General features: G+C 44.8%; 2 protein-coding genes across 3 annotated transcripts in view; one reads left to right on the forward strand and one right to left on the reverse strand.

Annotated features, from left to right (window-relative positions):
* Positions 1-2,056: 2,056 nt before the first annotated feature.
* ccn4a (cellular communication network factor 4a) lies at positions 2,057-26,171 on the forward strand. The gene is made up of 5 exons (XM_063185976.1): positions 2,057-2,306; positions 7,971-8,292; positions 11,835-12,089; positions 19,521-19,717; positions 23,066-26,171. Exons 1-5 carry the CDS (start codon positions 2,259-2,261, stop codon positions 23,363-23,365), a joined length of 1,122 nt encoding a protein of 373 aa, XP_063042046.1. The 5' UTR covers positions 2,057-2,258; the 3' UTR covers positions 23,366-26,171.
* Positions 25,766-27,857, reverse strand: part of ndrg1a (N-myc downstream regulated 1a) — a 36,845-nt gene continuing 34,753 nt past the window's right edge. For both annotated transcript variants that reach the window (XM_063185973.1, XM_063185974.1), the window contains one exon: positions 25,766-27,598. In XM_063185973.1, the coding sequence (XP_063042043.1) occupies positions 27,381-27,598 (218 nt within the window). In that variant the 3' untranslated portion in view covers positions 25,766-27,380. The remainder of the gene's footprint in view (positions 27,599-27,857) is intronic.

Genomic DNA, 27,857 nt, shown 5'->3' on the forward strand with positions numbered 1-27,857 from the left:
ACCCATCTGCACTAAGAGGCTAACACACTTTTTCCTTCAATGACCGCTTTCAGTCACAACTGGAAGGTGCCAGACATCAACAAAACTGTGAAAATGGAAGCACTCAAAAAATCCTTTTTGTCTTTTTGACAGCTGAGGAAGATCTTTGAGATTGAAACCTTGGCAATTACTAAAATCAAAAAAGGATTTAAGTTTGCAGTGCACACACTTTTCCCTTCAATGTCATCAAAGGATCCCCATTCTGTTAGATGGCAGCAGTTAGCTGGTCTTCCTATAGTCCCTTCTTGAGCCATATAACAACCACCAGTCAAGGGAAATTGCAGATACAGGCTTACATGCATTGCAAACTGCGAAGAGCAAAAGTTCAAAGTGCAGAAGTGCACACAAGTATTGTGAAATAGGTTGCTATGCTGCATTCAGAATGTTGCAGAATTTCCAAGCCAACCAACTCTGCAATGAAACAGTCTATTATACCGCAGGACGGTGCTAGACAGTTGTAAGATAGTTGGACTGTCTAAGACTTGTTATTGTTAAACAAGTTAGTGTTACTGATATCATTCAAATAATTTGAATTGATAGTGGATGACAATAGTTCAAGCCTAGAAAACCTCATCTAGTGTTGCATGCAATGTTACTGATGTCAATGGCAGCAGCATTTCATTAACATTACTCAACCCATTTGGATTGCAACTGATAAGCAATATTTACAACCACGAAAATTTCCCATATGCTTTCTTTTGCAAGATCCGTCCTTTCCTCCATTACCATGGCCGTAACTACCATTGAGGACACAGAGGTCATGTCCTCAGTATTTTTTTCAGAAATGTAAAATTAATCTGTGATGAAAATCGATATATGATCAACAATGATAAATTCAGTGTGTATATGCCACCCCCATTTATCCTCAAGTGATTAATGGAATCGAACTTAAGAGTTTGATTGAAGAGTTTGAAGCATTCTAAATGTAGGCCTACAGTATGCAGAACGCAGTATTTGACTTCGGGATTTGAAAATGTCTTGTTACAGCCCTCTCCACTATCACAGCTTTTTTTGTTTTTCTAAACTTCTGACCAACCCTGACCTTGGCATGATGCATCACAAGGCTGGATTGCATCTCCTCAGACGAAAAAAAACCATCACATTGAACAAATACCCTCAAATGGCCTTTGAAGAATGACTAAGAATCTATCTTTACACAGCTTTGCTCCTTCATAAGGAGAGAAAAAGCAGCACTTTGTAGTGGGCTTGATTGTGGGGAAAGGGAGGCATGCAATGCATCTGGGTCGTTTTGCTGTCTTCGTTAAAGATTCTGGGTGTCAGCTTTAATTGTGTGCCGAGCCATCAACATTCATTAGCTTTCCCCCAGCCTTTTTCCACAAGAAGAATCAAGAAGGAACGAGGAGCTGTGTGGGGATATTTTTTTCTGCAGCTAGGCTGCCCTGCAGAGATGGCAGTTAATTGCTAAACCGCTTAATTCCTTTTGGGTTACACAAAAAAAGCCACAAATGTGAGGGGAAAAAAGAACAGTGACATCACCCTCCCCATTTACATCTTCCATCTGGTTTTCAGGTGTAACATAACTGCCACTGGCTGCAACCAAATGAGCCGACAGACAGACTTGAGAACTTTATCATCAGCAAACTTGGTCTTCCTTTTCCACAACACATTATGTTCCCAGTGAATGTTCCCAACAAAAACACATATTGACTTATAAGCCAGACCTTTTTTCCGCAAAGTACTAAAATATGTAGTCCTAATGAAATACTTCCATGCTTAAATATCACTTCAATCATTTCTTGCTCTTTGGCATATAGCCCACACATGACCTGGGGGTTTGTGCCATAAGTGACCCCATTGCGTGCAGGTAGAATGCTTCCTAAAGCAACATGTGTATTCTGGGATTATGGTATTATACATTGCAGGAGTTAATTTACAATAATAAACATGCTCCCCTCCCCTGCAGAAGGACCCGTCGTCTCCCAGTGAGATTGAGTAAGAGCGAGAGAGCGTCTATGGATCAGGCGGTGGAGGAGCAGAGGAAATATTATCCTGAAGCCTGGGAGAAAAAAAATGCGGGGCTTGTCCTCCTTGCCCCTGACGTCACGTACACTTTAATAACACAGCCTTTGCCCAAAAGACGCGCTTTTGGAAAATGTCAGTAGAAAATGTCAGTGAAAGAGATCGGTGAAGAGAGGGAGCTTTTGTTTTTCGAGGAGGTTTAATTCTGGATTCAATGACTTTGATTCTGGGAACCAGTGATGAGTTGGCTCCTGACGTGGATTCTACTTGTAGCGGGAATTCATGAGGTAAGTTTTTTTTCATCATTATTGTTATTTAATTAGATGTGTTTTATTGCCACAGCATAAGTAGCTTATACTCTTTCGATTTATGTTGTGATTTTCATGTAAAATGCTTAGAGGTTTGACACAGCAATATCAAAAGACCGACACCCAATTAAAACGAGCGCATGTGTGGCCCCAGCCAACCAGGATACGGGGGTCGTAAACCTGTCGAGCAACCGTCAAATAATTAATCAGATTTGATGCTCAGATTAGGCTATGGAAAATATGCTCCAACTATTTCTTTGGTGATTTTGTTTTTATTACACGGATCTCATGAGAATAGGCTACCTCAGAACGCCAGCCTTTCAGGTTTGTCTCACCACAAAATATTGGAAACATTCTCGCTACACTTCTCATAGTCGTAACGAGCTACTTTATCCACTTTATCTGTATTTAAGTCATTTAAACGAAGCCGTAAATGTTTAACACGTGACTCACAAAATATAACAATAAGGCGATACAAAAGGCTATACGGTAAGCAGTGAATAATACCGCACAAAGCCACACACACAATATTTGCCCCAAATGGTAAAACGGACTCTAGCTTTGAAGCACATAGTTACAATACGCTGTAATTTACTGTTCACAATCATTGCAGAGTTTAAATTAATCATTTACCCAGAGGACAGTGACGAATACAGAAAGTACTCAAAGAATCCACATCACGTCATCTACGGACCATGCGAATAACCGCTGATGTTGGGCAAATGGCATTACAGTGCCACCCTGTGGGCAAATCGAACTCAGACACTTGGAATGACATCAGTTCACAGTGAGAAATACACACGTGGATGCGGAAATATCGCAGATTCCCGTGTATTCTCATATTAGATCAAACTACAGCACAACGACAGTGCGCCCTTTTTGGAGTCTCCAGGAGATGCGCACGAGAAAGCGCGGTGACCAGGTTGAAGGTCAAATCAGCCCGTGTCAATAACCTGTCAGAACAGTTGACAATATACGTGCTGATCCTCGAGCGATCACTGAAGTATTACTGGAATGCAAAGGTCGCACGAGGTGTCAATCAAGAGCCCCATCAGCCGTGACCTCTTTGCTCCGGGACAGAAAGCTCATTTTGGGTTGTCACGCTGCGCCGCATCTTGGCTACCCACCTGCAGTAACTTACTTCAGCCTCCTGCTCCTTTAGATTAACGTCTAGACTAAGGTAGCATTGAGTAATAGCCTGTATTTTAATATGCATATCCCTGCATTTTGTACGCATGTTTTTATGTCTTTATTTCCAATCTAATAGCCCATCACTTTTATACTAGGCTGTAATATGGACTTGGGACTCTAATAAAGCTTTATATATTGACCATGGGTACAGTAGTACTAGTAGGCCTATAAACTGTTTCCTTTGTGCTACTGTTCTCGCCACCTCATGTCTGCCAGCACAACTTGCCTTTGCTTTGTGGAGCTCCCAGGAATTGGTTGCGTCAGGATTTATAATTAAATCATGCTGAGCAAGAACATTAGCAGCATTAATGTCCTGGCTGGCTGGCTGCAGCTGCGTGTTAGTTAGGTCACTGGATAGATTATGATGGAGCAGTTTGGCTGCAACCATGGGAGAGAGCCGTGCATCTTGCCCCTTGTGTTGTGTGTATGGAGGGATGGGAGTTTGGCTGCAACCATGGGAGAGAGCCGTGCATCTTGCCCCTTGTGTTGTGTGTATGGAGGGATGGGAGTTTGGCTGCAAATTCATGGGAGAGAGCCATGTATCTTGCCCAGCGCCGAATTAAGATAATAATAATAATAATAATAATAATAATAAGAGATAGTCACACTGAATTTGGGCGCTCAGATGCGGCCCCTGGTGGCGTCAGGGGTGAGGAAAAACTCCCTTTCGCTTGATTCATAGTTTGTAGGGGGAAAAAGCTCAATGAGGTCTGAGAAAAAAATCCTATAGCCAGGAAGAAACCTCAGGCAGAGACCAGCGGCCACCTAGGGGGGGCCCTTGCCAGGGCTGGTTGTGAACAGTAAGGACGCTGCGGGAGCTGGGACATTGTGACGCCTTGGCAGCTAGGAGTTGGCAAGGAAGATGCCCTGAGGCCGCTAGGCTACAGCTTGCTGTGGGCCCCTCCGCTCCCGGAAGCAAATATTTACGACACAGTCATTGTCATATAGACAGTGTCATAATTACAAGATAGGAATTAAGGATAACATGTCTACCAACTGGACTCAACTGGGAGGACACAACATAGGAAATGTTCAATGTTGCATCTTTCAATGTGCACTTTGTATTTGCTTGTAATGTTGGCTTGATTGTGTCCTCTTTTGAAAGTCGTTTTGGTTATAAAGCGTCTGCCAAATGCAATGTAATGTAATAATAATGCAATGCATCTTGTCACAATTTTTGCAATTTTGTCAGTGTTTTGTCATGGGGCCCATGTGTGCAATTGTGCTGCCACTGACCTGTCATGTACTGGAGCAGGGCCATTAACTACAGTCACTCCATAGCCTCTTAGTGCAGATGGGGTCGCCGGCGGGCCTATTCAATCTTTGCTGCAAACACTCAACTAAATGAATCATAACAACATTGCAATTACTACATTACAGAGAGCCTTAAGTAATAGATTGAGACATAGCCATTACAATTTTTGTGACAGTAAGGTTATAACATAGGCTCTGCGCTAAGGGGTTAATGCTGTTGTAAATCAATGATCGGGATCTGAGTCATGACGTGACGTGACAGGGCCAGTACAGGTCTGAGCGCAGGGAAGCTGAGGAGGCCAAAGGGGCCAGTTGTCCCAGGCCCAGGGAGAGAGAGGGGAGTGGAGGTGAGGCAGAATTAGGTCTCATTACATTGTGGGTATTTCTCAAAACCTAGTGCACGCACTTCCAAGTGTGTCAGCCTAATTAGTCACGGCCAGTGATTGGATAGCTCTTTGGTGAACTCTACGGAGTATCCAATCACTGGGTGTGACTAATAAAGAGTATCCAATCACTGGGCGTGACTAATTAGGCTGAATACACTTGGAAGTGTGCGCACTAGGTTTTGAGAAATGCCCTGTATGTAGTGTGGGTGGGTGGCTTTCAGATGCGTGTCAGTGGCCCTGCTGAGAGGCATACACAGTTCACATTCACAAGGAACTGGACGATTAATCTGCTCATCCACAACAATTGCTTTAATGGCAACCAATGTCACATTTTATGTGTAGAGTTTGGGCTCCTTTGCTGAGAAATACACAGGAAGTGAACTCAAACAGACTGCCCAGTCATGCACAATATTTGGATAGTGTTCAGTCAAGATGGGCCCAAGCCTTACCCTCGTAACCCCTAGGGGCTTCACTGTAGTTTTTTTGTAATGGCTTGGTTGGTACGTGTTGCGTCGACTGAGAGAAATCTTTATAGATACGTGTTGCGTCGACTGAGAGAAACCTTGGCTCATATTGACACGACACTGGTGTTCTGTTTGGGTGGACTGCTTCACTGAGATGAGCTTCCAATAGGTTGTTACTGTAAGCCCAACCCCAAGCACAAGCCCCTGAGGATGCAACCAGAGATTCTTTAAGTATATAGAGATATGCCAACATAATAGGTTGCTATGGGCACCTAACATGACCAGGTTCCGGTCTGCCTAAAAGGGCATGTCATAATACTCCTCCTAGCATTGAATAGAACAGTCCTTAGGTCTGCCTAAAGGGGGATTTCCCCCCCTCCCCCTTGCAATAATAGAACCCGGAAACAATGGGCCAATGGAACCTCTCTCTCTCTACTCTCTCTGATGCAACTGCAGTGCATTGTAATGGCCTGGTTGGTAGCTGAGCGCTACGCCACGGGTAGCTCATATCGACAAGACACTATCCCACCATTGCCAGGGGGGCTTCTTAACCCCTTAGCACAGAGTCTATGTTATAACCTTACTGTCACCAAAATTATAATATATATGTCTTAATCTATTACTTATGGCTCTCGGTACTGTCATAGCAATGTGTTTATGATGTAGTTGAGTATTTTCAGCAAATAGTGAATAGGCCCGCCGGCGACCCGTGCTGCAGTAAGAGGCTACGAAAATGAAGACCCCAGGCTCTTCTGTTAGATGATTTACCTCTTAACTTTTTAAAATGCTTTTTTTGGGGCTTTTTTTGCCTTTATTTGCAGGATAGTGAAGTGTATGACATAAAGCGAGTGGGGAGAGAGAGATGGAGAAGGGTCGGCAAAGGACCCAGGCCGAGAATCGAATCCGTGTCGACTGCATAGCGAACAAGTGCCCTACCATTTGCGCCACGGTAGGGCCGATTTACCCCTTAACTTAATCTGGTTTACTCCTGAACCAGCTTCTAAGTATAGGCCCCTGGCCTCACCCTGTACAGGTATTCTGTCAAGGTGGGCTGCTTTATTGACACGAGCTACCCATAGGCCTCTCTACTCTGTAGGACCAGAGATTCTTTAAGTATAGAGATATGCCAACATAATAGGTTTCTATGGGCACCTAACATGACCAGGTTCCGATCTGCCTAAAGGGGCGTGTCATAATGCTCCTAGCATTGAATAGAACAGTCCTCAGGTCTGCCTAGGTCTACCTAAAGGGGGATTTCCCCCCAAATAATAGAACCCGGAAACAATGGGCCAATGGAACCTCTCTCTCTCTACTCTCTCTGGTAGGACTTTACAGAGGAATTGGAAACCCTTTATTTATGGCTGGGGCATGATATAGAACTAGAAAAACGCCTTTGAAAAATCACTGTTGTAGTTTGTTGTAGTAGCTTGGTTAGCTCAGCTCGATGTGCAGCTCACTTTGACGAGACAGTGATCTGGCCACACATCCCGTAGACCAGTGTTTCCCAACCAGGGGTACGTGTACCACTAGGGGTACGCGAGCACACTGCAGGGGGTACTTGGAAAAATTAAAAAATGTATGGAGCATAGACACATTGGGATATAGAGCCTGAGTGAGGGGGTACTCGTGGTATGACAAAAAGGCTTAGGGGGTACGCAAGATAAAAAAGGTTGGGAAACACTGCCGTAGACTACTGGCAATGCTTCTCAGCTGTGCTAGCTACCATAACGTACCGGCTGGCGGCAGGACACAGAGAGCCAACTTCCTCTCAAGGAATTTATCGCCCGTGCTTTTTCCAAGAACTGCTCGCATAAATCCGGTGGGTCGGCTGCAAAGGCAGTGTTTCAGGACCCTCCCAAGCCCAGTTAACCGCTTAGTGTACCTGCGGGGAGCGTAATGAATTGAAGTGCCCGTATTGTGTAACCATGAAAGTAAAGATGCCAAGAGGCAGATGGGAAATGGTAAACGGTTGTAGATGTGCTGTCTTTTTTATTTTTTATTTTTTATTTTTTTACGCTGTAGCTAACCTACTTTTCTCTCCATCTCCCTGACTGTCGGACTCTCTCTCTCTCTCTCTCTCTCGCTCTTACACACACACACACGTGCGCACACACATACGCGCACGCACGCACACACACACACACACACACACACACACACACACACACACACACACACACACACACACACACACACACACACACACAAGGATTCCATTGCCGATAAAATCAAGAATATCTGTGCGATAGACTCACACATATGTTTTCTATAACAGACAAGTGATCCAACCCATACACCCCAGCATGAATGTTTAATCTCTGTCTCTCTCTGTCTGTCTCTCTCAATAGGCCGTCTCACAAAATTCCTCCGCTACCAACACGATTCCCAATCACATTCCCGACGTCCCCGACGTCCTCGCCACGCCGGAACCCACCGCCCTGGAGCCCTGGAACCGCACGCGGTACTGCAGGTGGCCATGCGAGTGCCCCCCCGCGCCCCCCACCTGCTCGCTGGGCGTGAGTCTGCTCGTGGACGGCTGCGACTGCTGCAAGACGTGCGCCAAGCAGGTCGGGGAGGTGTGCAACGAGAGGGACCCCTGCGACCACCACCGCGGACTCTACTGCGACTACAGCAGAGACAAGCCTAGGTACGAAAAGGGAGTGTGTGCATGTAAGTGTCAAATCATAAATAAATTAAAATAATATATACACACGTATAGTCACTCTGGCCAGGGTAGGCAGTTTAGAACAGTACGGTACAGTTGTATGATCTACATCAGTGATTTTCAACCTATGGGCCGGGGCCCACTGGTGCGCCCTGAAGGTATTCCATGTGGGCCTTGAAATAATTTTCTACAAATTATAATCATATTGTGGTATGTGTTGCTATTGATTTATTTGAGTTTTATTCTTTATCGGGTCAGAAGTGGGCCCTGAACATTTGTGACAATTTCGAGTGGGCCCCACGTTGGAAAAGGTTGGGAACCCCTGGTCTACATATACAACACAGAGTTCAACAAGCCTAGGTACGAAAAGGGAGTGTGTGCATGTAAGTGTCAAATCATAAATAAATTAAAATAATATATACATACGTATAGTGACTCTGGGCAGGGTAGGCAGTTTAAGGTGGGGTTGCAGGTATGACATCACGTTGGGGGAACTCCCCCAGGATTCTAAGGTTTTACATAGACTCCTATGAGCCTGCGGAACCCCCATCACGTTGGGGGAACTCCCCCAGGATTCTAAGGTTCTACATAGACTCCTATGAGCCTGCGGAACCCCCAACGTGATGTCATAATAGTACATATTCTTGAAATGGTTAACCTGCAACCCCACCTTTAAGAACAGTACGGTACAGTTGTATGGTCTACATATACAACACAGCATTCAACGAGGTACGAAAAGAGTAAGTGTGCATGTAAGTGTCAGTCATAAATAAATTAAATAAACAAACATACATGTAGGCCTATAGTCACTCTGTGCAGGGCAGGCAGTTTAGAACAGTATACGATGCAGTTTAGAACTGTATACGATGCACTTTAGAACAGTATACGATGCAGTTGCATGGTCTACATACACAACACAGAGTTCAGTACCTTTAAACATAATGTGCACTATTCTACCAGTGGGACAGTGTGCTAGTCATTGAAAAGGCTTAACTGCATATACCAGGGGTTGGACAAAATAACTGAGACACCTGTCATTTTAGTGTGGGAAGTTTCATGGCTCAAGTGGACCAGCCTGTTGGCCAATCTTCATTAATTGCTCATTGCACCAGTAAAGTCAAGTGTGAAGGTTCAATTAGCAGGGAAATTGAAAAAAGAAAAAAACTGCAATGCACACAACATAATGGTTGACATATCAGGGTTCAAAAAGAAGAAATTCTTGGTGCGCGTGTAACTGTTGCATCTTTGACCGAGACTTCAAGTCTTTGTGATGTATCAAGTGCCACGGTAGCCAATGTAATGTCTGAATACCACCAAGAAGGATGAACCACATCCAACAGGATTAACTGTGCACGCAAGAGGAAGCTGTCTTGGACAGGTGTCTCAGTTATTTTGTCCAACCCCTGGTGTACTTGTACTACAATACTATGACTATGAGTCTTTAGTAATAAATACACTATGACTTAGTCAGTGCCATTCTGGTCATAGCAAATTTGCAACAGGGGCATGTCTGAAGAGTTCAAAGTTGTTTCACTTAATTATTTCAAGAAGCCTCATCTGTTCTCGTTGCTGTACGGGACTTCTAGAAATGATATATGAAGGGGCCTACTGCTGGCAGTTCTATACTCAAGACCTGTTACTTCACCACTTGACAAACAAGTCACATGGCAAGGTGTGAGAATGTCATTATTTTCACATCAAATGATTTATAAAGTACTAGACTAGAGAAGTGGACTAGAGGTAGAACTGCTTTACAAAAAGGTGACTTGAGTAGAAGTAGAAGTGCTTTTCTAATACCATACTCAAGTGGACGTAGTTAGGTATTCAAAATGTCTGAGACTTAAAAGGGACACTGTGCAGGAAATGGTCAAAAAAGGTACTGCAACTATGCTGCTCATTGAAAATGTGTTGCCTATTGCCAAATTTGATCTTTTCATGAAAGTTTACTAAGTAATAAATTAATATTTTGTAGTATGGCCCATGTACAGTCATTTTTGCAGCTAAAAATGGCTATTTCTGGAAATTCAAAATGGCGGACCATGGAGAAGATCCCCCTTTTCATGTATGAAAAATGTATTTTTTCCAGTCATAATGAATACTTAGATTTTGATGGTGGTGATAAGTATTCATGAAAAAGGTAACATTATTGAATGGGTAGCATGAATTCTGGAAATAAACAACTAAAAATCTCACACAGTGTCCCTTTAAGTATTGCGAGTAGACATGCTTTACAATTCTCAAGCACTGAAAGTAAAAGTACATGTAGAGGTGATTATCAAACTGCTACTCAAGTACTGAGAGTACAAGTAGAAGTACTTAAACATTACTACATAAGTTCTGAAAGTAAAAGTGCAAGTACAAAAGTCCCTGCTGTGTAAGTTGTATCATTTTAGTACAAGATTATATATTCTTGACCATTATAATGACCATGCAGCTGTGCAAGTCACATTCATTTTATTTCATCAGCTCATCGTAAAAATGTTGGTGCATTGGTTTCACTGGAAAGTGTCATTCCAATGACAGAATGTTCCTTCATCGTTTATCATTGTTTGACAATGCTGTTGGCCCTGTCCGGTTCTTCAATCTGGTTTTGTTTGAGTTCTTCCGTAAATCCATCTCTGTGTCATCCTTCTGTTATTTACACATCCAATAATTGTCTTCCAAAACAGTCTGTTCCAATCCCAGCATGTCATGTGGTTGTTATTATCATCACATTGGTGAACTAGAGACCTGTCACTCTAATTGCTTTTCGTTTGTTGCAAACTTTGAAAACTCTTAGTGAACTGTGTTGAAAGCACTCAAGTCCACAGTGCTGTCTCCAATTATTGTCTTGACTTCTGGAGCATTATGTTGAAGGACCGCTGTGTTCCTGTCTTATTTACAGAGTTTCGACTGTGTGCACATCTAGTAAATTGAAAGCTCACCATCATCCGACTGCAAACACTCTGAGACTCAGTTCTTTGTGACCTACAATTGTTACTCTGAAAGGCGTGTACAGAGCTGAAAATGTGCTTATTGAAGCCCTGTGATCTAACAACACATATTTCTGTATCATTCACCAGTGCTTCACTAGCAATTATCTTAAAGTGATACTGTCCCATTTTTGGAAATAAGCTCATATTACAGATCCCTTTGAGTTAAATAATTGAGTTTTACCTTTCTCCTGTACTTTCAACCGTTCTCTGAGTATGGCAGTGCAAGTTTTACTTCCAAGCTAGCAGTTAACATTGATTCCTATGAGACCAGTTAGCCGCCAGCTGGTCTCATAGGACTCACTGTTAACTGCTAGCATGGAGATAAAATTTGCACTGCCATATTCAGAGAACCGTTGAAAGTACAGGAGAAAGGTAAAACTCAATTATTTAACTCAGGGGGAGGTGTAATATGAGCGTATGCAATATTTACTGACTTGACTTGTGAAAGTTATGTTGTATGTTCCCGCATGAGCGTGCTTCTCTCTCTCCTTGTGTGTGTGTGCGTGTGTGTGTGTGTGTGTGTGTGTGTGTGCGCGCGCACCTGACACTATACTGTGACACGATGACGACAGACCTGGTGGGCACGGGCTGCGAATACAACGGCGTCATCTACCGCAATGGCCAGAGCTTCCAGCCCAACTGCAAGTACCAGTGCCTGTGCGTGAACGGGGCCATCGGCTGCCTGGGCCTGTGCAATGAGTCGCTGCCGCCCCGCGTGTGGTGTCAGACGCCGCGCCGCGTCAAGATCCCCGGCCAGTGCTGCGAGACCTGGATCTGCGACGAGCCCCGGAGGGGGCGCAAGACGGCCCCCCGGCATGCCATGCAGGGTAAGGTGACAGAGAAGCACATGTAGACGCCATGCAGGCTAGGGTGGCAGAGAAGCACATGTAGACGCCATGCAGGGTAAGGTGACAGAGAAGTACATGTACCTGTAGAGGCCATGCAGGGTAAGGTGACAGAGAAGCACATGTAGACGCCATGCAGGGTAAGGTGACATAGAAGTACATGTACCTGTAGAGGCCATGCAGGGTAAGGTGACAGAGAAGTAAATGTAGAGGCCATGCAGGGTAAGGTGACAGAGAAGCACATGTAGACGCCATGCAGGGTAAGGTGACAGAGAAGCAAGGGGTTGCCATTTGTGACAGTGAAAAAGTGAAAGCCCATTGGGAAACTCCAACTCCCATTGTCATTGTGACACAGCACTCCACAGCACACAATGCTTACTGCATACGGCAAACAACGAAATTGCATTCACGCCACATCCGTGCAAGGCGGCAGCCCCCAATGGCGCCCCAAAAGGAATAGTGTGGTAGGACGGTACCATGCTCAGGGTACCTCAGTCACGGAGGAGGATGGGGGAGAGCACTGGTTGATTACTCCCCCCACCAACCTGGCGGGTCGGGTGTCGAACCGGCAACCTCTGGGACCCATGACTGCCCTTGCCCTTATTTAACCCATTTTAGCCCTAAGCCCTTTTTGGGAAAAATGCCCATGAAGACCTAAATATCTCAGCCTCCGAAGCAAGCAAATAAAACATGAAATAAGTTCAAAAGCTAGAACCTTCATTTTGCACGAGAATGTGTTCATTCAGCTCTAACAAACCTACATTAAAAAAAAAAAACCCTCAAATCTCAAGAACTTCAATGCAGCTTATATGTCAGTCCAGGACACAATGGGTTAAAGTCAGGATCAATGAGTAGAGCAGGATGGGGTACTTATGCACAGTAACAAATGGGGTGACCAAAGTGCAGAGTAAACATATATATACTGTAGGCCCTGCCGTGGCCGGGCGGTGGGGCACTCGTCTGCCATGCGGCTGAGCCGGGTTGGGTTCCAGGCCCGCGTCCTTTGCCGGCCCTTCCCCGTCTCTCTCTCCCCACTCGCGTCCTGTCACCACCTTGGCTGTCCTGTCGTAAATGGGGTCGGAGAGGACCAAAAAAAAATTCTAGATATAAAAAAAAGAAAATTATTTAAACACATGTATATAACTCCAAACGGAGTATTTCCAACAGTACACAGAGTCAACTCAGTTTGTTAGAATCAACTCAGTTTGTTCAGTCAGAACTGAAAATGGGTACTGAAGGGCATGTGAGTCTACAACTTGTCCAGCAGAGGGAGCACAAGACAGCTCCCTTGCAAGCGTGCAGCACTGGCAGAGCACTGAGAGGAAGGAAAGGGAGGCCTGCCCACATACAGTACTTCCAGGGCTGGACTGGCCATCTGGCATGGCGGGCATTTCCCGGTGGGCCCTGCACCCTCGTGGGCCACTATTTTCAACTACATTTCTAAAAAGAGGGGCCCATGAGGGTGCAGGGCCCACCGGTGGTGAGTCAGTTCTATGCCGCTAATTATGAGGGGCCCCTTCAAGACATAAGTGCCTGGGCTCTATTTCTCTGCCAGCCCAGCCCTGAGTACCTCAAATACCACAACACCCAACACCATTATGAAGTAATAATAATACTATTATTAATATTATGAAGTACCTGTACAAGGGGTAATGGATTAACGTTTATCGAGTAGTAATTTTTTAAACATGCAGTTGCATATTCATGTGAAGCTAGTTCATCGTCAAACATGACCAGTCAGGGATTACTTTGTGTGGAAACAAGCACCTGATGCCTGCGTGCAACCATTGTGGCACGCCATGATGTGATTGTCAGAGCAATAATATTCTTCATAGACGTTGCCACCTGAACAGGCAGGGGCACGTCTTGGCTTACCCCTCCGACATACCCTTCGACGACGCGAATAACACTGCTGACATGTTGAATGGATGACCTGGCTCTGTATTGAAGCTTGTTGAATAGTAAGGGTGTTTGCATGCATGCTTGCTTGCTTGCATGCATGCGTGTGCATGTGTGTGTGCCAGACAGAGAGAGAGAGAGAGAGAGAGAGAGAGAGAGAGAGAGAGAGAGAGAAGGAGGGAGGATTGTTATACGTTTGCTATGTGTTTTGTTATGCTGACGTTATACCGTACGTTTGTGTATGTGTGAAGGATGCTGTCTGTCTGTGTTTATGTTCATATCTGAATGTGTGGGAAGAAAAGAGAGAGTTGCATGCATGAGTGAGTGGGCATGTGCATGAGTAAGTGGGCATGTGCATGTGTGAGCATGTGCTTTGGGCGTGAGTGCCTCCGTGTGTGTCTATGTTTGTGTGAAGGCCTTCTGTATGTCTGTGTGTGTGTGGTATAGGGCTAGCCTCGCGAGCCATCCTACGTACTTCCGCCAAAGGATTGGCTCCACTACTGTAGTCTGGCCGTGCTTCTCTGTGGAGTGCCTGGAGCAGTAGAATTTTGATCGCAACGCCCCCCCCAGAAAACAGCCAATAATCGAATACGCCCCCCACGTGGGGGCGAAAGGGGGAGGGCGCTCGTGACAATGACATACACATCTGCGCCAGAGCCATTGGTCTGCGCTATGTTGTTGTTGAGTAACTGCCAGCGATTGGGTGAAAGGTGTCCAATAATTTTAAACCATAACTGAATGCAAACTTCCTGCTTCCTACAATCGCTTCAGAGCAAAGAAATGCCAGACCATAAATACGAAATGAAATGGTAGTATTATGGGATGGTCAGGACCAGGCTAGTATAGGGCCAGGTTGGGAGAGGTTATGGGAATTTTGGTCCCTCTACCTCTGATCTGACTCAGCCTATCCCTTTCCTCCCACTGCCCCCATTGTTATTTTTGGACTGCTGCGTTCTCCGAAACACTTCAGCCATTCCGTTAACGTTAAGGGTGGGTAATGAATCAGAAGCACCCTGGTGTGTCTCAGAGCCTTTTCTTTCTTTCTTTCTTTCTTTCTTTCTTTCTTTCTTTCTTTCTTTCTTTCTTTCTTCCTTTCTTCCTTTCTTGATTTCTTTCTTTCTTCCTTTCTTCATTTCTTCCTTCCTTCCTTTCTTTCTTTCTTTCTTTCTTTCTTTCTTTCTTTCTTTCTTTCTTTCTTTCAAAGCCACACAGGAATGCCTTTTTCATTCCACAGCGGAATGTTTATATCAAAGTTCCACGACGAAAAAAAAATCGCTTGCAGGCAGTACACAATGTAGAAAAAAAAGAAGAGGAAAAAAAGAATACAGCTGTTAATGTGAAACAGTAAGATTGGCAAACCCTGCACAGGTTGAGGTTTGCAGTAAATTTTGCAGTGTTACATAATTCACACTTGACTTGACACTTGTATAGTCAAATTGAACCCTCTCCTAGTTGTTCCCACTCTGCCAGTGTTGAATTAACACTATAACATTTTTCTGTGTGTAATAGTATCAGTATCAGTTCATCCGGTAGCCTAGCTAGTGTTTGTTTAGGTTGGGGCCACTCCAGAACATTCTCTGTGTTGCTCCTGCTGCAGCAGAGGAGACAGGCAGACTGGGAGAGAGACAGGAGAGGCTGTCCTAGCTAACGTTTCAGATGATTTTGTCCAGAGGGTTATACGCTGGTTCAGGGGTAAAGCAGGTTAAGTTAACCCCTATGTTATGACCCTTCCATCACCAAAATTATAATGGCTATGTCTTAATTACTTAAGGCACTCTGTCATGTCATAGCAATGTTGTTATGATATAGTGAAGCATTTTCAGCAAATAGTGAATAGGCCTGCCGGCGACCCCATCTGCAGTAAGAGGCTACGAGGTAAATTATCTAATAAAAGAGGCTGGAGTCCTCAAGAAAATGAGGACTGCAGCCTCTTCTTTTAGATGATTTACCTCTAAACCTGGTTTACTCCTGAACCAGCTTCTTAGTATAGGCAACTGGGCCCAGACAAACGATCAGCAACTGTCGATATGGCCTACCCCCGTCAAGCTGGGCGACAAACCCAAAGGGTTAGGCTGGGTTTGGGATTTGAAGACATGGCCCCTGTTATCAATTAGCTGTTACCAGAATGCCAATGACAAAGTCGTTAATGCTTGACTAAAGAGCTAATTTTGATGACTCAGCCCATTTCGACAGAGACAGGAGGGGGCCAAAAACAGCAGTTGTTGGGCAGGAGAGGCCTACCTTCCATTCCCTGAAACAAATAAAAAGTTTTATCTGATCAAGAAAAATGACTTTCTTCATGGTCAAATGTCTTAAAACAAGTCTAACACGACTTAATTCGTTAGAATTATTAGTTATTAGCTGAATTTTACCTTGATTATAGTTTTTTGCTGTGCAAGATTGGCCCACCTCTCAGTCTACCTGCCCTGCCTGGCTCGGAGGGGACAGTATGGGTGTAGCTGCTAAACAAACACTAGGAAAGTTGGAGTAGGAGTATTATGTTTCTAAAACCTTCCTCTTTTAAAAACTTCCAGAGGGGTTTGGGAGTTAAAGTACAGGCTAGGTCACCCCAGTCTGATGGGAAGGGAAAGGTTAGAATGACCTCAGCGGAATCTCCGCTATTTTTCATGTAGGTATGGTGGTGTATCCTGTGTGAGACTCGTTGCGCTGAATAGCGTCCGTCAATAAAGTTGAAAAGTGTCTTACTTTTCACCCACTGCTTTCTGTATGGCCCAATCCTGATCTGCAGTGAACCTACCAGGGCTTGACACTGGCACCTGCCAACCGGCCAAATGCTGGTAGAACTTGGCTGTGGCTAGTAGTACTTTCAGTGTCACTAGCCAATTTGGCTGGCAGTTTATTCCTTGGTAACATACGCATCATATAGCCTTTATGCTGCCGTTTGCCCATTGTGTATCAATTGTTTGTATTGAAGTTCAAGAAAAAGCTCAGTAACTCGGTTTCTATTTGCTTGATTTGCTTCCATGTAGAAAGGTATACACTCATCTTGCTTTAGAACCTCATCTTCTGAGGTTGGACGTACATGTATCATGATAAAGAAAAAAAAACAATAGAAAATCAGTGGCTAGTGGAATACCTGAATGGCTAGTGACTCGGGAAAACCACTAGCCACAGTGGCCAGTGGGTGTAAAATTTAATGTCAAGCCCTGGAACCTACGTAGCTACAGTACAGTACGTCAGACTCACCCATCGTCACTGCCAAACAAATGAAGAGCTCTTTTCCAAAATGAGATATATCCATTTTATAGAATGTTGAGAAATTGACATTTTTGTATTGGGCATTCCATTGAATTGCATTGCAAAATTAATTTTATAAAGGTTTTAAAAGTATGTTCTCAAAACATTTGAATGGCAGGAATTCACACATAGATGATAGGACTTCTTAACAGTCAATTCCAATATTAAAATGCAATAAGTAAAAAATGGTGTATATAGCGTTTTGGAAAAGAGCTCTTCAAATATACAGGGGTTGAACAAAATAACTGAGACACCTGCCATTTTAGTGTCATTTAGTTCCTCTTGCATCCACAGTTAATCTTGATGGATGTGGTTCCTCCTTCTTGGGTGCATGCAGACATTATCTTGGATACTGTGGCTCTTGATACATCACAAATACTTGCTGTCTCGGTCAAAGATGCAACAGTTACACAAGTACCAAGAATTTCTCCTTTTTGAACTCTGACATGTCACCCATAATGTTGTGTGCATTGCAAAATGTTGGGCAAAACTGTGCTCTCACCCTGCTAATTGAACTTTCACACTTCACTTTACTGGTGCAATGTGCCATTAATGAAGATTGGCCAACAGGCTGGTCCACTTGAGCCATGAAACTTCCCACACTAAAATGACAGGTGTCTCAGATATTTTGTACAACCCCTGTAGGTGATCCCACCGTCAGACATGTCCACAGTTTACGTTCATTGTGTGTGTTCAGGTGTGTGTGTATTTCATAACAAACCACAGAAACGTTATCTGCTCCAACTCCTGTCACACACCGTGGCGTTGCAGCTATCTTGTGGTCACAGGCTCCAGATAGAGACGTCACATCCTGATTAAAAAAAGCTTCAACAACCACAAAAGCCATCCAGACTCAGAAATAACAGAACCTGTGGTGGTCATGCTTTGGACAGAGATAGGCTGTGCGTGCGTGCGTGCGTGCGTGCGTGCGTGCGTGCGTGCGTGCGTGCGTGCGTGCGTGCGTGCGTGCGTGCGTGCGTGCATGCGTGAACACTGTATAAATGTCCCTGTGCGTGCGTGCGCGCGCGCGTGCGTGTGTGCGTGTGTGCGTGCGTGCGTGCGTGTGTGCGTGCGTGCGTGTGTGTGTGTGTGAACACTGTATGAATCTCCCTGTGTGTGTGTGTGTGTGTGTGTGTGTGTGTGTGTGTGTGTGTGTGTGTGTGTGTGTGTGTGTGTGTGTGTGTGTGTGTGTGTGTGTGTGTGTGTCTGTTTGTCTGTGCGTGTGCGTACTGTGTGCGGTGGGTGAGTGTAATTACAGGTAGACTGATTCACACTGCTTACACAAAAGAGAGAAAATGCACGTGCACGTGTGTGTGTGTGTGTGTGTGTGTGTGTGCCACAAAAGCATATGAGCCATGCTAATTGTGTGTGTGTGTGTGTGTGTGTGTGTGTGTGTGTGTGTGTGTGTGTGTGTGTGTGTGTGTGTGTGTGTGTGTGTGTGTGTGTGTGTGTGTGTGTGTGTGTGTCTGTATAAATGTACATGTACTGTGTGTCTCTCCATCTTGCTCCGTCGCAGCAAAACACTGGCTGGCATAAGAACTGACTTACTTGTATATCTGGTTTTGTGTGTGCACTATGTGTGTGTGTGTGTGTGTATGTGTGTGTGTGCATGTGCACTGTATAAATGGGGGCGCTGTGGTGCAGCGCGCTAAGCCCCCCCAGATTTGGGCTTACAGTGCATGCCCACGGGGACCCCGTTTCAAGTCCGGCCGGGGTCATTTCCCAGCCCTACCCCATCTCTCTCTCACAATTGTTTCCTGTCTCCTCTCATACTGTCCTGTCATAGTAAAGCCCAAAAAGCCTGAATAGATACTTTAAAAAACACTGTATAGGGGGTGCTGTGGCGCAGCACGCTAAGCCCCCCACATTTGGGCTTGCATGTCCACGGGGACCCCGGTTCGAGTCCGGCCGGGGTCATTTCCCGATCCCGCCCCGCCTCTCTGTCCCACTCGCTTCCTGTCCCCATCTCAGACTGTCCTATCAAATAAAGGCATAAAAGCCCGTAGCCCCTTAATGTGCGCCGTACCTCCAGTGGCACGCTGTAATAGTCATTGAAATATAACTATCATAGCACTACAATACTATGACACAACACAGGCCCTTTAGTAATGCACCACGACTTGGTAATTACCATACTGGTAACAACAAATGTATAAAGTCGCGTCTTAAGGGGCTGAAAATATAATTTAAAAAATAATTAAAAAACACTGTATAAATGTAAATCTAATATGTCTGTCCCCCCCTCCCCACCTCTAGCCCCGTCGCAGCAGACCAGCGGCGGCTGGCACCGGAACTGCCTGACCCAGACCACCTCCTGGAGCCCCTGCTCCAGGACGTGCGGCCGCGGCCTCTCCACCCGCATCACCAACGCCAACGCCCGCTGCGAGATGGTCAAGGAGAGCCGGCTCTGCAACATCAGGCCCTGCAACGTCGACATCACCAAGCACTTCAAGGTGAGCCCAACAGATCTGAACTCAGAAGAACACACTGAAGGAGATTGTTATAGGTGACTGGACCGCATATTGAAAGTGCAGATTTCCACCGAGCTTTGCATTGACAGTGCTTCCTCTCCAAAAAAAATGGATGCCAACTAGCACAGCTTGGCATCAGGGCTTGACATTAACTTTTTCACTCACCGGCCACTGTGGCTAGTTGTTTTTCCAAGTCACTAGCCATTCAGGTATTTCACCAGCGACAGATTTTATATTGGGTTTTTTTCTTCTTTATCATGATGGTGTACGTTTAACCTCAGAAGATGAGGCGCTAAAGCAAGATGAGTGTATAGCTCTCTACGTGGAAGTATATCAAGCTAATAGAAACTGAGCTACTGAGCTTTTTCTTGAACTTAAATACAAACAATTGATACACAAGGGGCAGACAACACAATATAGTCTATGATGTGTATGACATAGCCAGAAATAAACGGCCAGCCAAATTGGCTGGTGACACTGAAAGTATTACTAGCCACAGCCAAGTTTTACCTGCATTTGGCCGGTTGGCAGGTGCCAGTGTCAAGCCCTACTTGGCATTAGAGTCAGTGAGGTGCCAGCCAGGGCTGGAATGTCCATTTGGATTAATTTAATTTAATGGATTCTACAGCTTGGCTTTAGAATTTCAATTAATTTAAATGATAGAGTAAGATCAGACCATCTCCCATCGTCCACGGAGACGGATTCCTCATGGCTTTTGCCAGACTGATTGACGGAGTCAACAGTCGGCTATTCGCCCAGGCTACTAGTCCTGAGCCTGACTCTGTGGCATGATGTGTATGTGTATGTGTACTCAACAGGTACTTGGGAAAAAAACCCTAACTAACCCTACTTTGCATCTGCACTCGTTCTGTATATTTTGGTGCACTTTGTATCCGCTAGTGATGTCGGCTATGGTTATGTCCTCGATTGTAAGTTGCTTTGGTTAAAAAAGCGTCTGCCAAATGCAATGTAATGTAATGTACTGACATAGGGTTATAGGTATCTATGTACCGTGTAAGTACATAATATTACATGTTGACACATGTAGTTACACATAAAAAAGACGCTGTAAAATAAAGTGTTTACCAGTGCTCTTATTATGTCTAGCAGTGGATCCAGTCAATGAGTAAGAAAGGTATGGGAAGGTGCTCAAGATTCTGTGTACAAAGACATCCCACTGCCACCTGGCAAGTGGGCATCACCTTTACTGTTCAAGCTGAGCTTGTAAGAGAAGAGGTGAAGGTCAGGAGAACTGTCTTTGGATTTAGTGCATCGGATGCCAAGTAGCACAGTCTGTGTCGACTGTAGCATTACTGTCATTGAGGTGTCACAGATCAGGGAAGTCTTGTGTTGGGATTAGTGTAATAAATGCCAACTAGCACAGCTCAGCAGCAGAGCATGACTAAACCTCCTTCCCGTCACCTAAAAAGGATTTGATAGCAGTGATGGCCCAGTGGAGAAACCAATATGTCCTTTAGAAATTTTGAAGAATGTGCGAGTAAATGGTTGCGAGACGATTCGTCTAATGAATTGTTCCGAGGGGACCATTCGTATAAAACTTAAGTGTTTTGAAAAGGGTTTCTGGTTTCCGGCACATGCTCCACTACATCTTTCAGTAGTTGGAGCATTTGATTGGTGTGCATCAGTTCTAATGCTATCAGACCCAGTGTAGAAGAAATTACCCTCTAGTTTTGTTGTCGTTGTTGTTTTTTTTAAAACAAATGTATTTAGATATTTTTTATGTCAGGACAGGGAAAATAGACAGCAAACGAGTGGAGAGGGAGAGAGAGAGAGAGAGAGAGAGAGAGAGAGAGAGAGAGAGAGAGAGAGAGAGAGAGAGAGATGGATCAGGAATTTCCTCAGGGCAGAATCGAACCCTGGTCCCCAGTGTTATGGTATGGCCCCTTAGCCCAATGAGCCACGGCACCCCCAGCTCCTCTACTCTAAAGGGCCGTAGGCCCCTACACACACGTCGCTGCTAGTTACTCGCTCAGCAAATGAACTCAATAGAATGTCAATGTGTTCCAGCGAGACTCGCAGGCGAGTAGGTGAGTACTGTACAAGCGATGCGATGTGGGCGGATCCCGAGTTGAAAATATTTTATCTTCGAGCGAGGCGAAAAGCGAGTAACCAAGGGCAGAGTTCGGTACTTCTTGCCTGTTCATTGGCAGTTAAAGCCGCGGGAACTTTCAGCGAACGTTCCATGAAAGAGAGGCGAGTAGGCGAGCAAGCGAGAAGCTAGCAAATAACAGCGATGTGTGTGTACGGCCCTTCATAGTATATGCTTAAACCCCTTTTATCTTCTCTAACTGTCTCCTTCATCTCCTCTGTGCTTGAACCTGCATTTACAATGCTAATTCTCCTATCTAAAATGCAGATTTTTTTTTTTAAATGTCTTTACGTGTGTTTTTAACCCCCAAAATTGGGTATTTTTAGTTTTGACATGCGGATTCTAAAACCCAGTTTCGAATAAACCAAAGTCCAAAACCAAAATGCTTTCAAAAATATCCATATACATGTGAACAGCTTCTTGCTCTGTGACGGACCCAGACAAGAACACATCTAAAGCATACGTAAAGTATGTTCTCATCCTTCTCAGTGTGTCCTGTCCAGTGTTAATTTCGTCAGCTAGTCACAATGATGAAAATCAATCTTAGTCTTCGTCATATCTAGTCATTGCCTTCCCAATTTAGTCTTAAGGGCCGTACACACAAGTCGCTGCTAGTTACTCGCTCAGCGGATGAAGTCAATAGAATGTCTACGTGTTCCCACGAGTCTCGCTGGCGAATAGGCGAGGAGAGTACAGGCGATGCGATGTGGGCGGGTTCCGAGATAAACTTATTTTATCTCCGAGCGACGCGAGTTAAGCGAGTAACCAATTGGAATGCAGAATACAGATTATTGACAGGTGACGTTGCCCCTGTGGTGTTCTGACCACCCAACTTCTGCACGCCATCACACTTTGTTTAAAAGTGTTGAGGAAAATACATACAGTGTACACCATCAAAGGCTCATATGCATGGTTGTGCACAGCACACGATCAACGTTAAACAGCGTAGCCCTACATTTTGTCTCGTACGGACGTTATTGGCGCGGACAGCGGGAACCATGACAACCAGTAAACAAAATCACCCAGAGCGAGTGGCAAGTAGGCGAGTGAGCAAGTAGCGAGTAAATAGCAGCGACATGTGTGTACGGCCCTTAAGTCTTTGTCAAAATGTCGAAAATCAAAAAGGGGCATTGAGAAAATATTTTTGTCATAGTCCTGGTTGACGAAATTAACACTGGTCCTGTGTCCTATCTCTCTTTTCTCTTTCCTCCATCCATCAGCCGGGGAAGAAGTGCCTGAACGTCTACCGGGACCCGTGGCCCACCAACTTCACCATCTCGGGCTGCACCAGCAAGCGGACCTACTGGCCCAAGTACTGCGGCGTGTGCACGGACGACCGCTGCTGCATCCCCTACAAGTCCAAGACGGTGCAGGTGGAGTTCACGTGCCCCAACGGCTCCACGCTCACCTGGCCCGTCATGTGGATCAACGCCTGCTTCTGCAACCTCAGCTGCCGCAACCCCAACGACTTCTTTGCCGAGCTGGAGCAGTATTTCGAGTACTCAGAGATAATGAATTGATGATATGCAGGGGCAGGGCCGCTGACAGCTTTGGCTGGGCCCAGGACAAAGACATCTGAAAGGCCCCAAACCCAATCAATACAATATAATAAAGATCCAATTCTGGGCCGCCTCTCTCCCTGGGCCCGGGACAAGTGACCTATTTGATTCCGGAAATAAACAACTAAAAATCCTGCACAGTGTCCCTTTAGTAGTAGAGTAGAGTAGAGAAACTTTATTGATCCCCAGGGGGAAATTCAGGTGTCAAGTAGCTACATAAAAACAAACACAGACACAGACACAGACACACACACACACACACACACACACACACACACACACACACACACACACACACACACACACACACACGCCAAGAGGTTCCAGATCTGGGCCAGCTCTGGCATCTCAGGCAGTCCAATCCCCAATAATGATGTCCTTCTTAGTGTCCTTCTGTATACTGTTAAACAATTGAATGGCCCAAGGGACAAAGGACCTCCTTAGCCTGTCTGTCCTGCAGGTGAAAGCACAGAGTCTGTGGCACATTAATGGCATGTGCTAGTAAATATTTCTTGCAGACATTTATTATTTCTTCAGTTTGGGCCAGCGCCTGTATCACTCATGATGTCTCTGCTTTTTTGTACATTGTCCTGGGCCCAGGGATAGAAGGGCCCCAGAAATTGGTGGTATGACACACACACATTAGAGGATGACATTTTTCAGGAATTCCCGTGGGTCCCGCGGGTCCAGGGATGTCAGTCAAAATTTTAAAGATGGAACGGGAGCGGGCAGGAGCGGGAATACAGATGAATGGGAGCGGGCAGGAGCGGGAATAAAAATGAACATGAGCGGGAATGCCGCTTATTTTTTCTTTAAAAAACAAACAGAAAAAGCCTCGTTTTTTGATGAAACAGGATTGGGGTTGATTTTAAATGGGAGTGGGCAGGATTGTGAGACATTATATCAGGAGTGGACGGGATGGGACTTGTTTCTTTTACTCCAGTCCGGGATGGGACGGGATGGGATTTTTTTTCTGGCACCGGGATGGGACGGGAGTGAAAATCCACTCCCGTGTCATGCTCTATATGACACACACACATGGACGCACATGACGGGGGATGGGACAGAGATCAGGGATTGGGCTTAAGGAGGAGGAGGAGGTGGAGGGGGATGATGGAGGAGCGTGTGTGTGTGTTTATGTGTGCCTGTGTGCGTGCGTTCGTGTGTGTGCGTGCGTTCGTGTGTGCGTGTGTGTGTGTGTGTGTGTGTGTGAGTGTGTGTGTGTGTGTGCCTGCTCACAATAAGTCATGTTCAGGTGTAGATTATGAATGGACAAAATGCACAGTATGACAGGAGCATAGGCAGAAGATGGAGGAAGAGGAAGAAGGGGAGAAGTGTGTGTGCGTGTTTGCGTGTGTGTGCGCGTGTGTATGTGTGTGTGTGCGTGTTTGTGTGTGTGTGTTTGTGCGTGTGTGTGTGTGTTTGTGTGTGTGTGTGTGTGTGTGTGTGCGCTCGCGTGCGTGCGTCATACTTAAGCCCTTTCTAGTTGACACACAGCAGCTGCTGAATAGCTGCCTCATATGAACCACAGCCGCTCCCTCCTAAGCAGAAGGACACAGATGTCCGCTGTGTGTTTAGGAAGCTTACGGCCCAGAGACAGATCCCTGTTATTATGTAATGACACTTGTGACTCAACAAGTCAGATGTTTGTTTGTTTGTTTATTTGTTTGTGTGGTGTAGGGGGCCTTCCTGACTCAACTTTACTTTTTTTTTTTTTACAAAGACAATGTTCATTTATTATAAGGAAAGCTTTTGAAGTTTTGCTTGAATTTTCAAAATGTAAAATAAACCCCACAAATGTACGTATACAGTAGTGGGTTGGGCATTAGTAGTGACTGACATAAAACTAGCATTTTGGTCCATGTAAGCCATGATACACTTTCATGTTATTTGATATACTTACATAGTAGTCTTCAGTCCTTATACATCGAAGTGTATGCTCTTTCTGTACAGCTCATGTAAGTATTGCTTATGTAAAAAAAAAAGAGAACGTCCTTTACCTTGACCTTGTTGCTATGTATGCTATAATCATTTTTGTTCCTAATTTATTTCTGTGTACATTTACATACCATATGTACTATATGACAATATGTGCAATTGACACAAAATACCAGATTCAAAGGTGCTAGTGTTTTGTATTCAACTTCGTGTAAAGGTGAAATCATGGTTAAAGACTGCTTAACTTTCGCCTCACACGACTGCATGTCTAAAGAAAATATAAGGTAAATCACATTCAATGTCAAACATTAATCACTTGGTTAATGTAAATAGAGGTCTCTTGTCATACTTCACAGTAAAAGTAATTCAAGGTCTGTACACTCTTTTGGCATGAGATATATAGAGAACAATCCAAGTCAAAAGTAAACAAGTTACATCTTTTTTTATTATTTTTTTAATAAATACAAACTGTTAAACCATTAAAATACATACAAATTTTCTTGATTAGGCTTTCGCATGTCTTGACATAAGTACGTGTTCTATAAAGCTTGCAAAAATACTGCTGTAGTGCAGATGAGAGAAGAAAGGTAGTGAGTGCCATTTTTTTTATATAAATCACTACTAACCCTTTTCATTCTGTCATTTCTTTCCAAACCAACGTAAAATAAAAAGTAGTGAAAAGTAGCAAGTTCAAACAGACAGATCCCATGGCACAGTAAATCTTGTTCCTTTGTGCTTGTGATTGCATAGAAATGATCTATTTTCTTCAAATATGATGAACAATGCCTCAAGTCAACATCTGGAAAGTCTCGCGTACATACAAAGCCGTGCAATCTAGAGATTTTATCCTCCTACCTGTTCTGTTTGATTCAAAATAGCAGTGTGACAATCAACAATTTTTGTTGGTAGTCTACATGATTTATTCTTTTTTATATAAAAAATATATAATTGACAGTGTTGAAGGAATGTTTGCTGGGTTTTCTTTTAGGAATGGCTAAACCCCATCTGAAACAAGCCTACCATCAGTGACAGAATCCTTCGATTAGTTGTTTTTTTTAGATGGGACCATACGGCAATTAGTGAGTTTAGTCCCACAGCTTACAGTGAATAATGATTGAAGAAATTGCTTCTTTTATAACCCAAATCCTGCTTACAGTAACACAAGTGTTTTTCTCCCCCTCACACAAGTGTTTTTCCTCCCGTAGAGTTTCAATTCTACATATACAGAAACAAAGATGAACAAAATTCAACAATTGAAAACTAGATCTGTCAGAACAAAAAATACAGTCAGTAATTTACAGATCATGATGAAAGCTGGTGATGTCTTGTGAGAGCATCACCCTACTACAGTCAGCTAAAAATGAAAATCCAAAATGAAAGAAAGTACATTGGTGAATTAACAAGGAAGATAAAATGTACAAGCTTGCGTGCTGTCGCCCTGAGCGCAACTGGCACAACCTTTTTTAAATTTCAGGCATTCTCCACGTCTCTATGTCGTACTGCTGCAAACTAGCAACAACAACAAAAACAAAATGGCCGCCATTGCCACAAAGGCTAGTGAGGCTCTTCTATAGAGCTTACGGCCCCTTCAGAACAGTAGCCTACAGTAGTAGTGTCCCCCCTCAGTTGAACTCTGCTTTTTGCATAATAGTGTTGGTACAGACAGATTACCACCCCTCTTACAAATTGTAGAGCAAGAAGCAAAATAAAAACACTCTTCTTTGGCATGGAGACTCTTCCTGCATATTGAAGTGTTGTGCGAGTCTATTTCTATATAGGAGGGGTGCAGCCTGGACATTTTACCGTCCAGTCCTGGCAATATGAGGGGGGGTTATGATTTGGGGCGCGATTGGTGGTTAGTGGCAGTGCAGCAGGAAACCAAAAGTGGAGGGGGGGGCGGGTGGGGGGGGAGGCGACAAGGTGACAGATGTTGATAGTTGGGGAAAGTGGGAGCACGTTATGTGCTGGACATGACGTAGGCGTATAGGAGGGGAGACGTCTTGTCTTGAAGGACAAAAAGGGGGGTGGGGGGGGGTCCTTAACAGGACACTTGGGCGGACTTGGGCGCTGTGTCGACATTGTTGGAGGCGTCGGCCGACTGGGAGGTGGTCCTCATGCGCTGGTGGTCGCCCGTGTGGGAGCGGCTGCGAGAGCCCTCGCCCGTGTGCGAACGGCTGCGGTTGCCGTCGAACGAGTGGATGCTGGAGCCGGAGGCCGTGCGCGAGCGGACCAGGCGCGTCATGCCGGCTGAGGGCACTGCACAGGGGGAAGGGAGGGATGGAGGGAAGAAACAGTTTTAGCCTCAACAGCATGGATAAAGTAAGACATTACCCGCACAAATAGGGCTTTCAGGCTGACCAGAACTGACCCAGTGTTGGTGCCCGCACCAGTTACGTTCGGCACTATAGTGCTTATCTGCGAACCGGCTCTGAACTTTTTCCACACGTGAACTGTGTTACCCGGATGAATCTGCTGATGGCCATCATTTTATAGTATTTTGCAGTTCGCATTGTGA

The sequence above is a fragment of the Engraulis encrasicolus genome, chromosome 20 (assembly GCF_034702125.1).
Source record: "Engraulis encrasicolus isolate BLACKSEA-1 chromosome 20, IST_EnEncr_1.0, whole genome shotgun sequence".
NCBI classification, from domain to species: Eukaryota; Metazoa; Chordata; class Actinopteri; order Clupeiformes; family Engraulidae; genus Engraulis; species Engraulis encrasicolus.

Excerpts from the sequence above, each read along its gene's own strand:
- ccn4a (XM_063185976.1), top strand. The coding sequence starts at position 2,259 with ATGAGTTGGCTCCTGACGTGGATTCTACTTGTAGCGGGAATTCATGAG. Across the intron at positions 8,293-11,834 it reads CGAAAAGGGAGTGTGTGCAT|ACCTGGTGGGCACGGGCTGC; the intron begins GTAAGTGTCAAA and ends CGATGACGACAG. Across the intron at positions 19,718-23,065 it reads ACATCACCAAGCACTTCAAG|CCGGGGAAGAAGTGCCTGAA; the intron begins GTGAGCCCAACA and ends TCCATCCATCAG.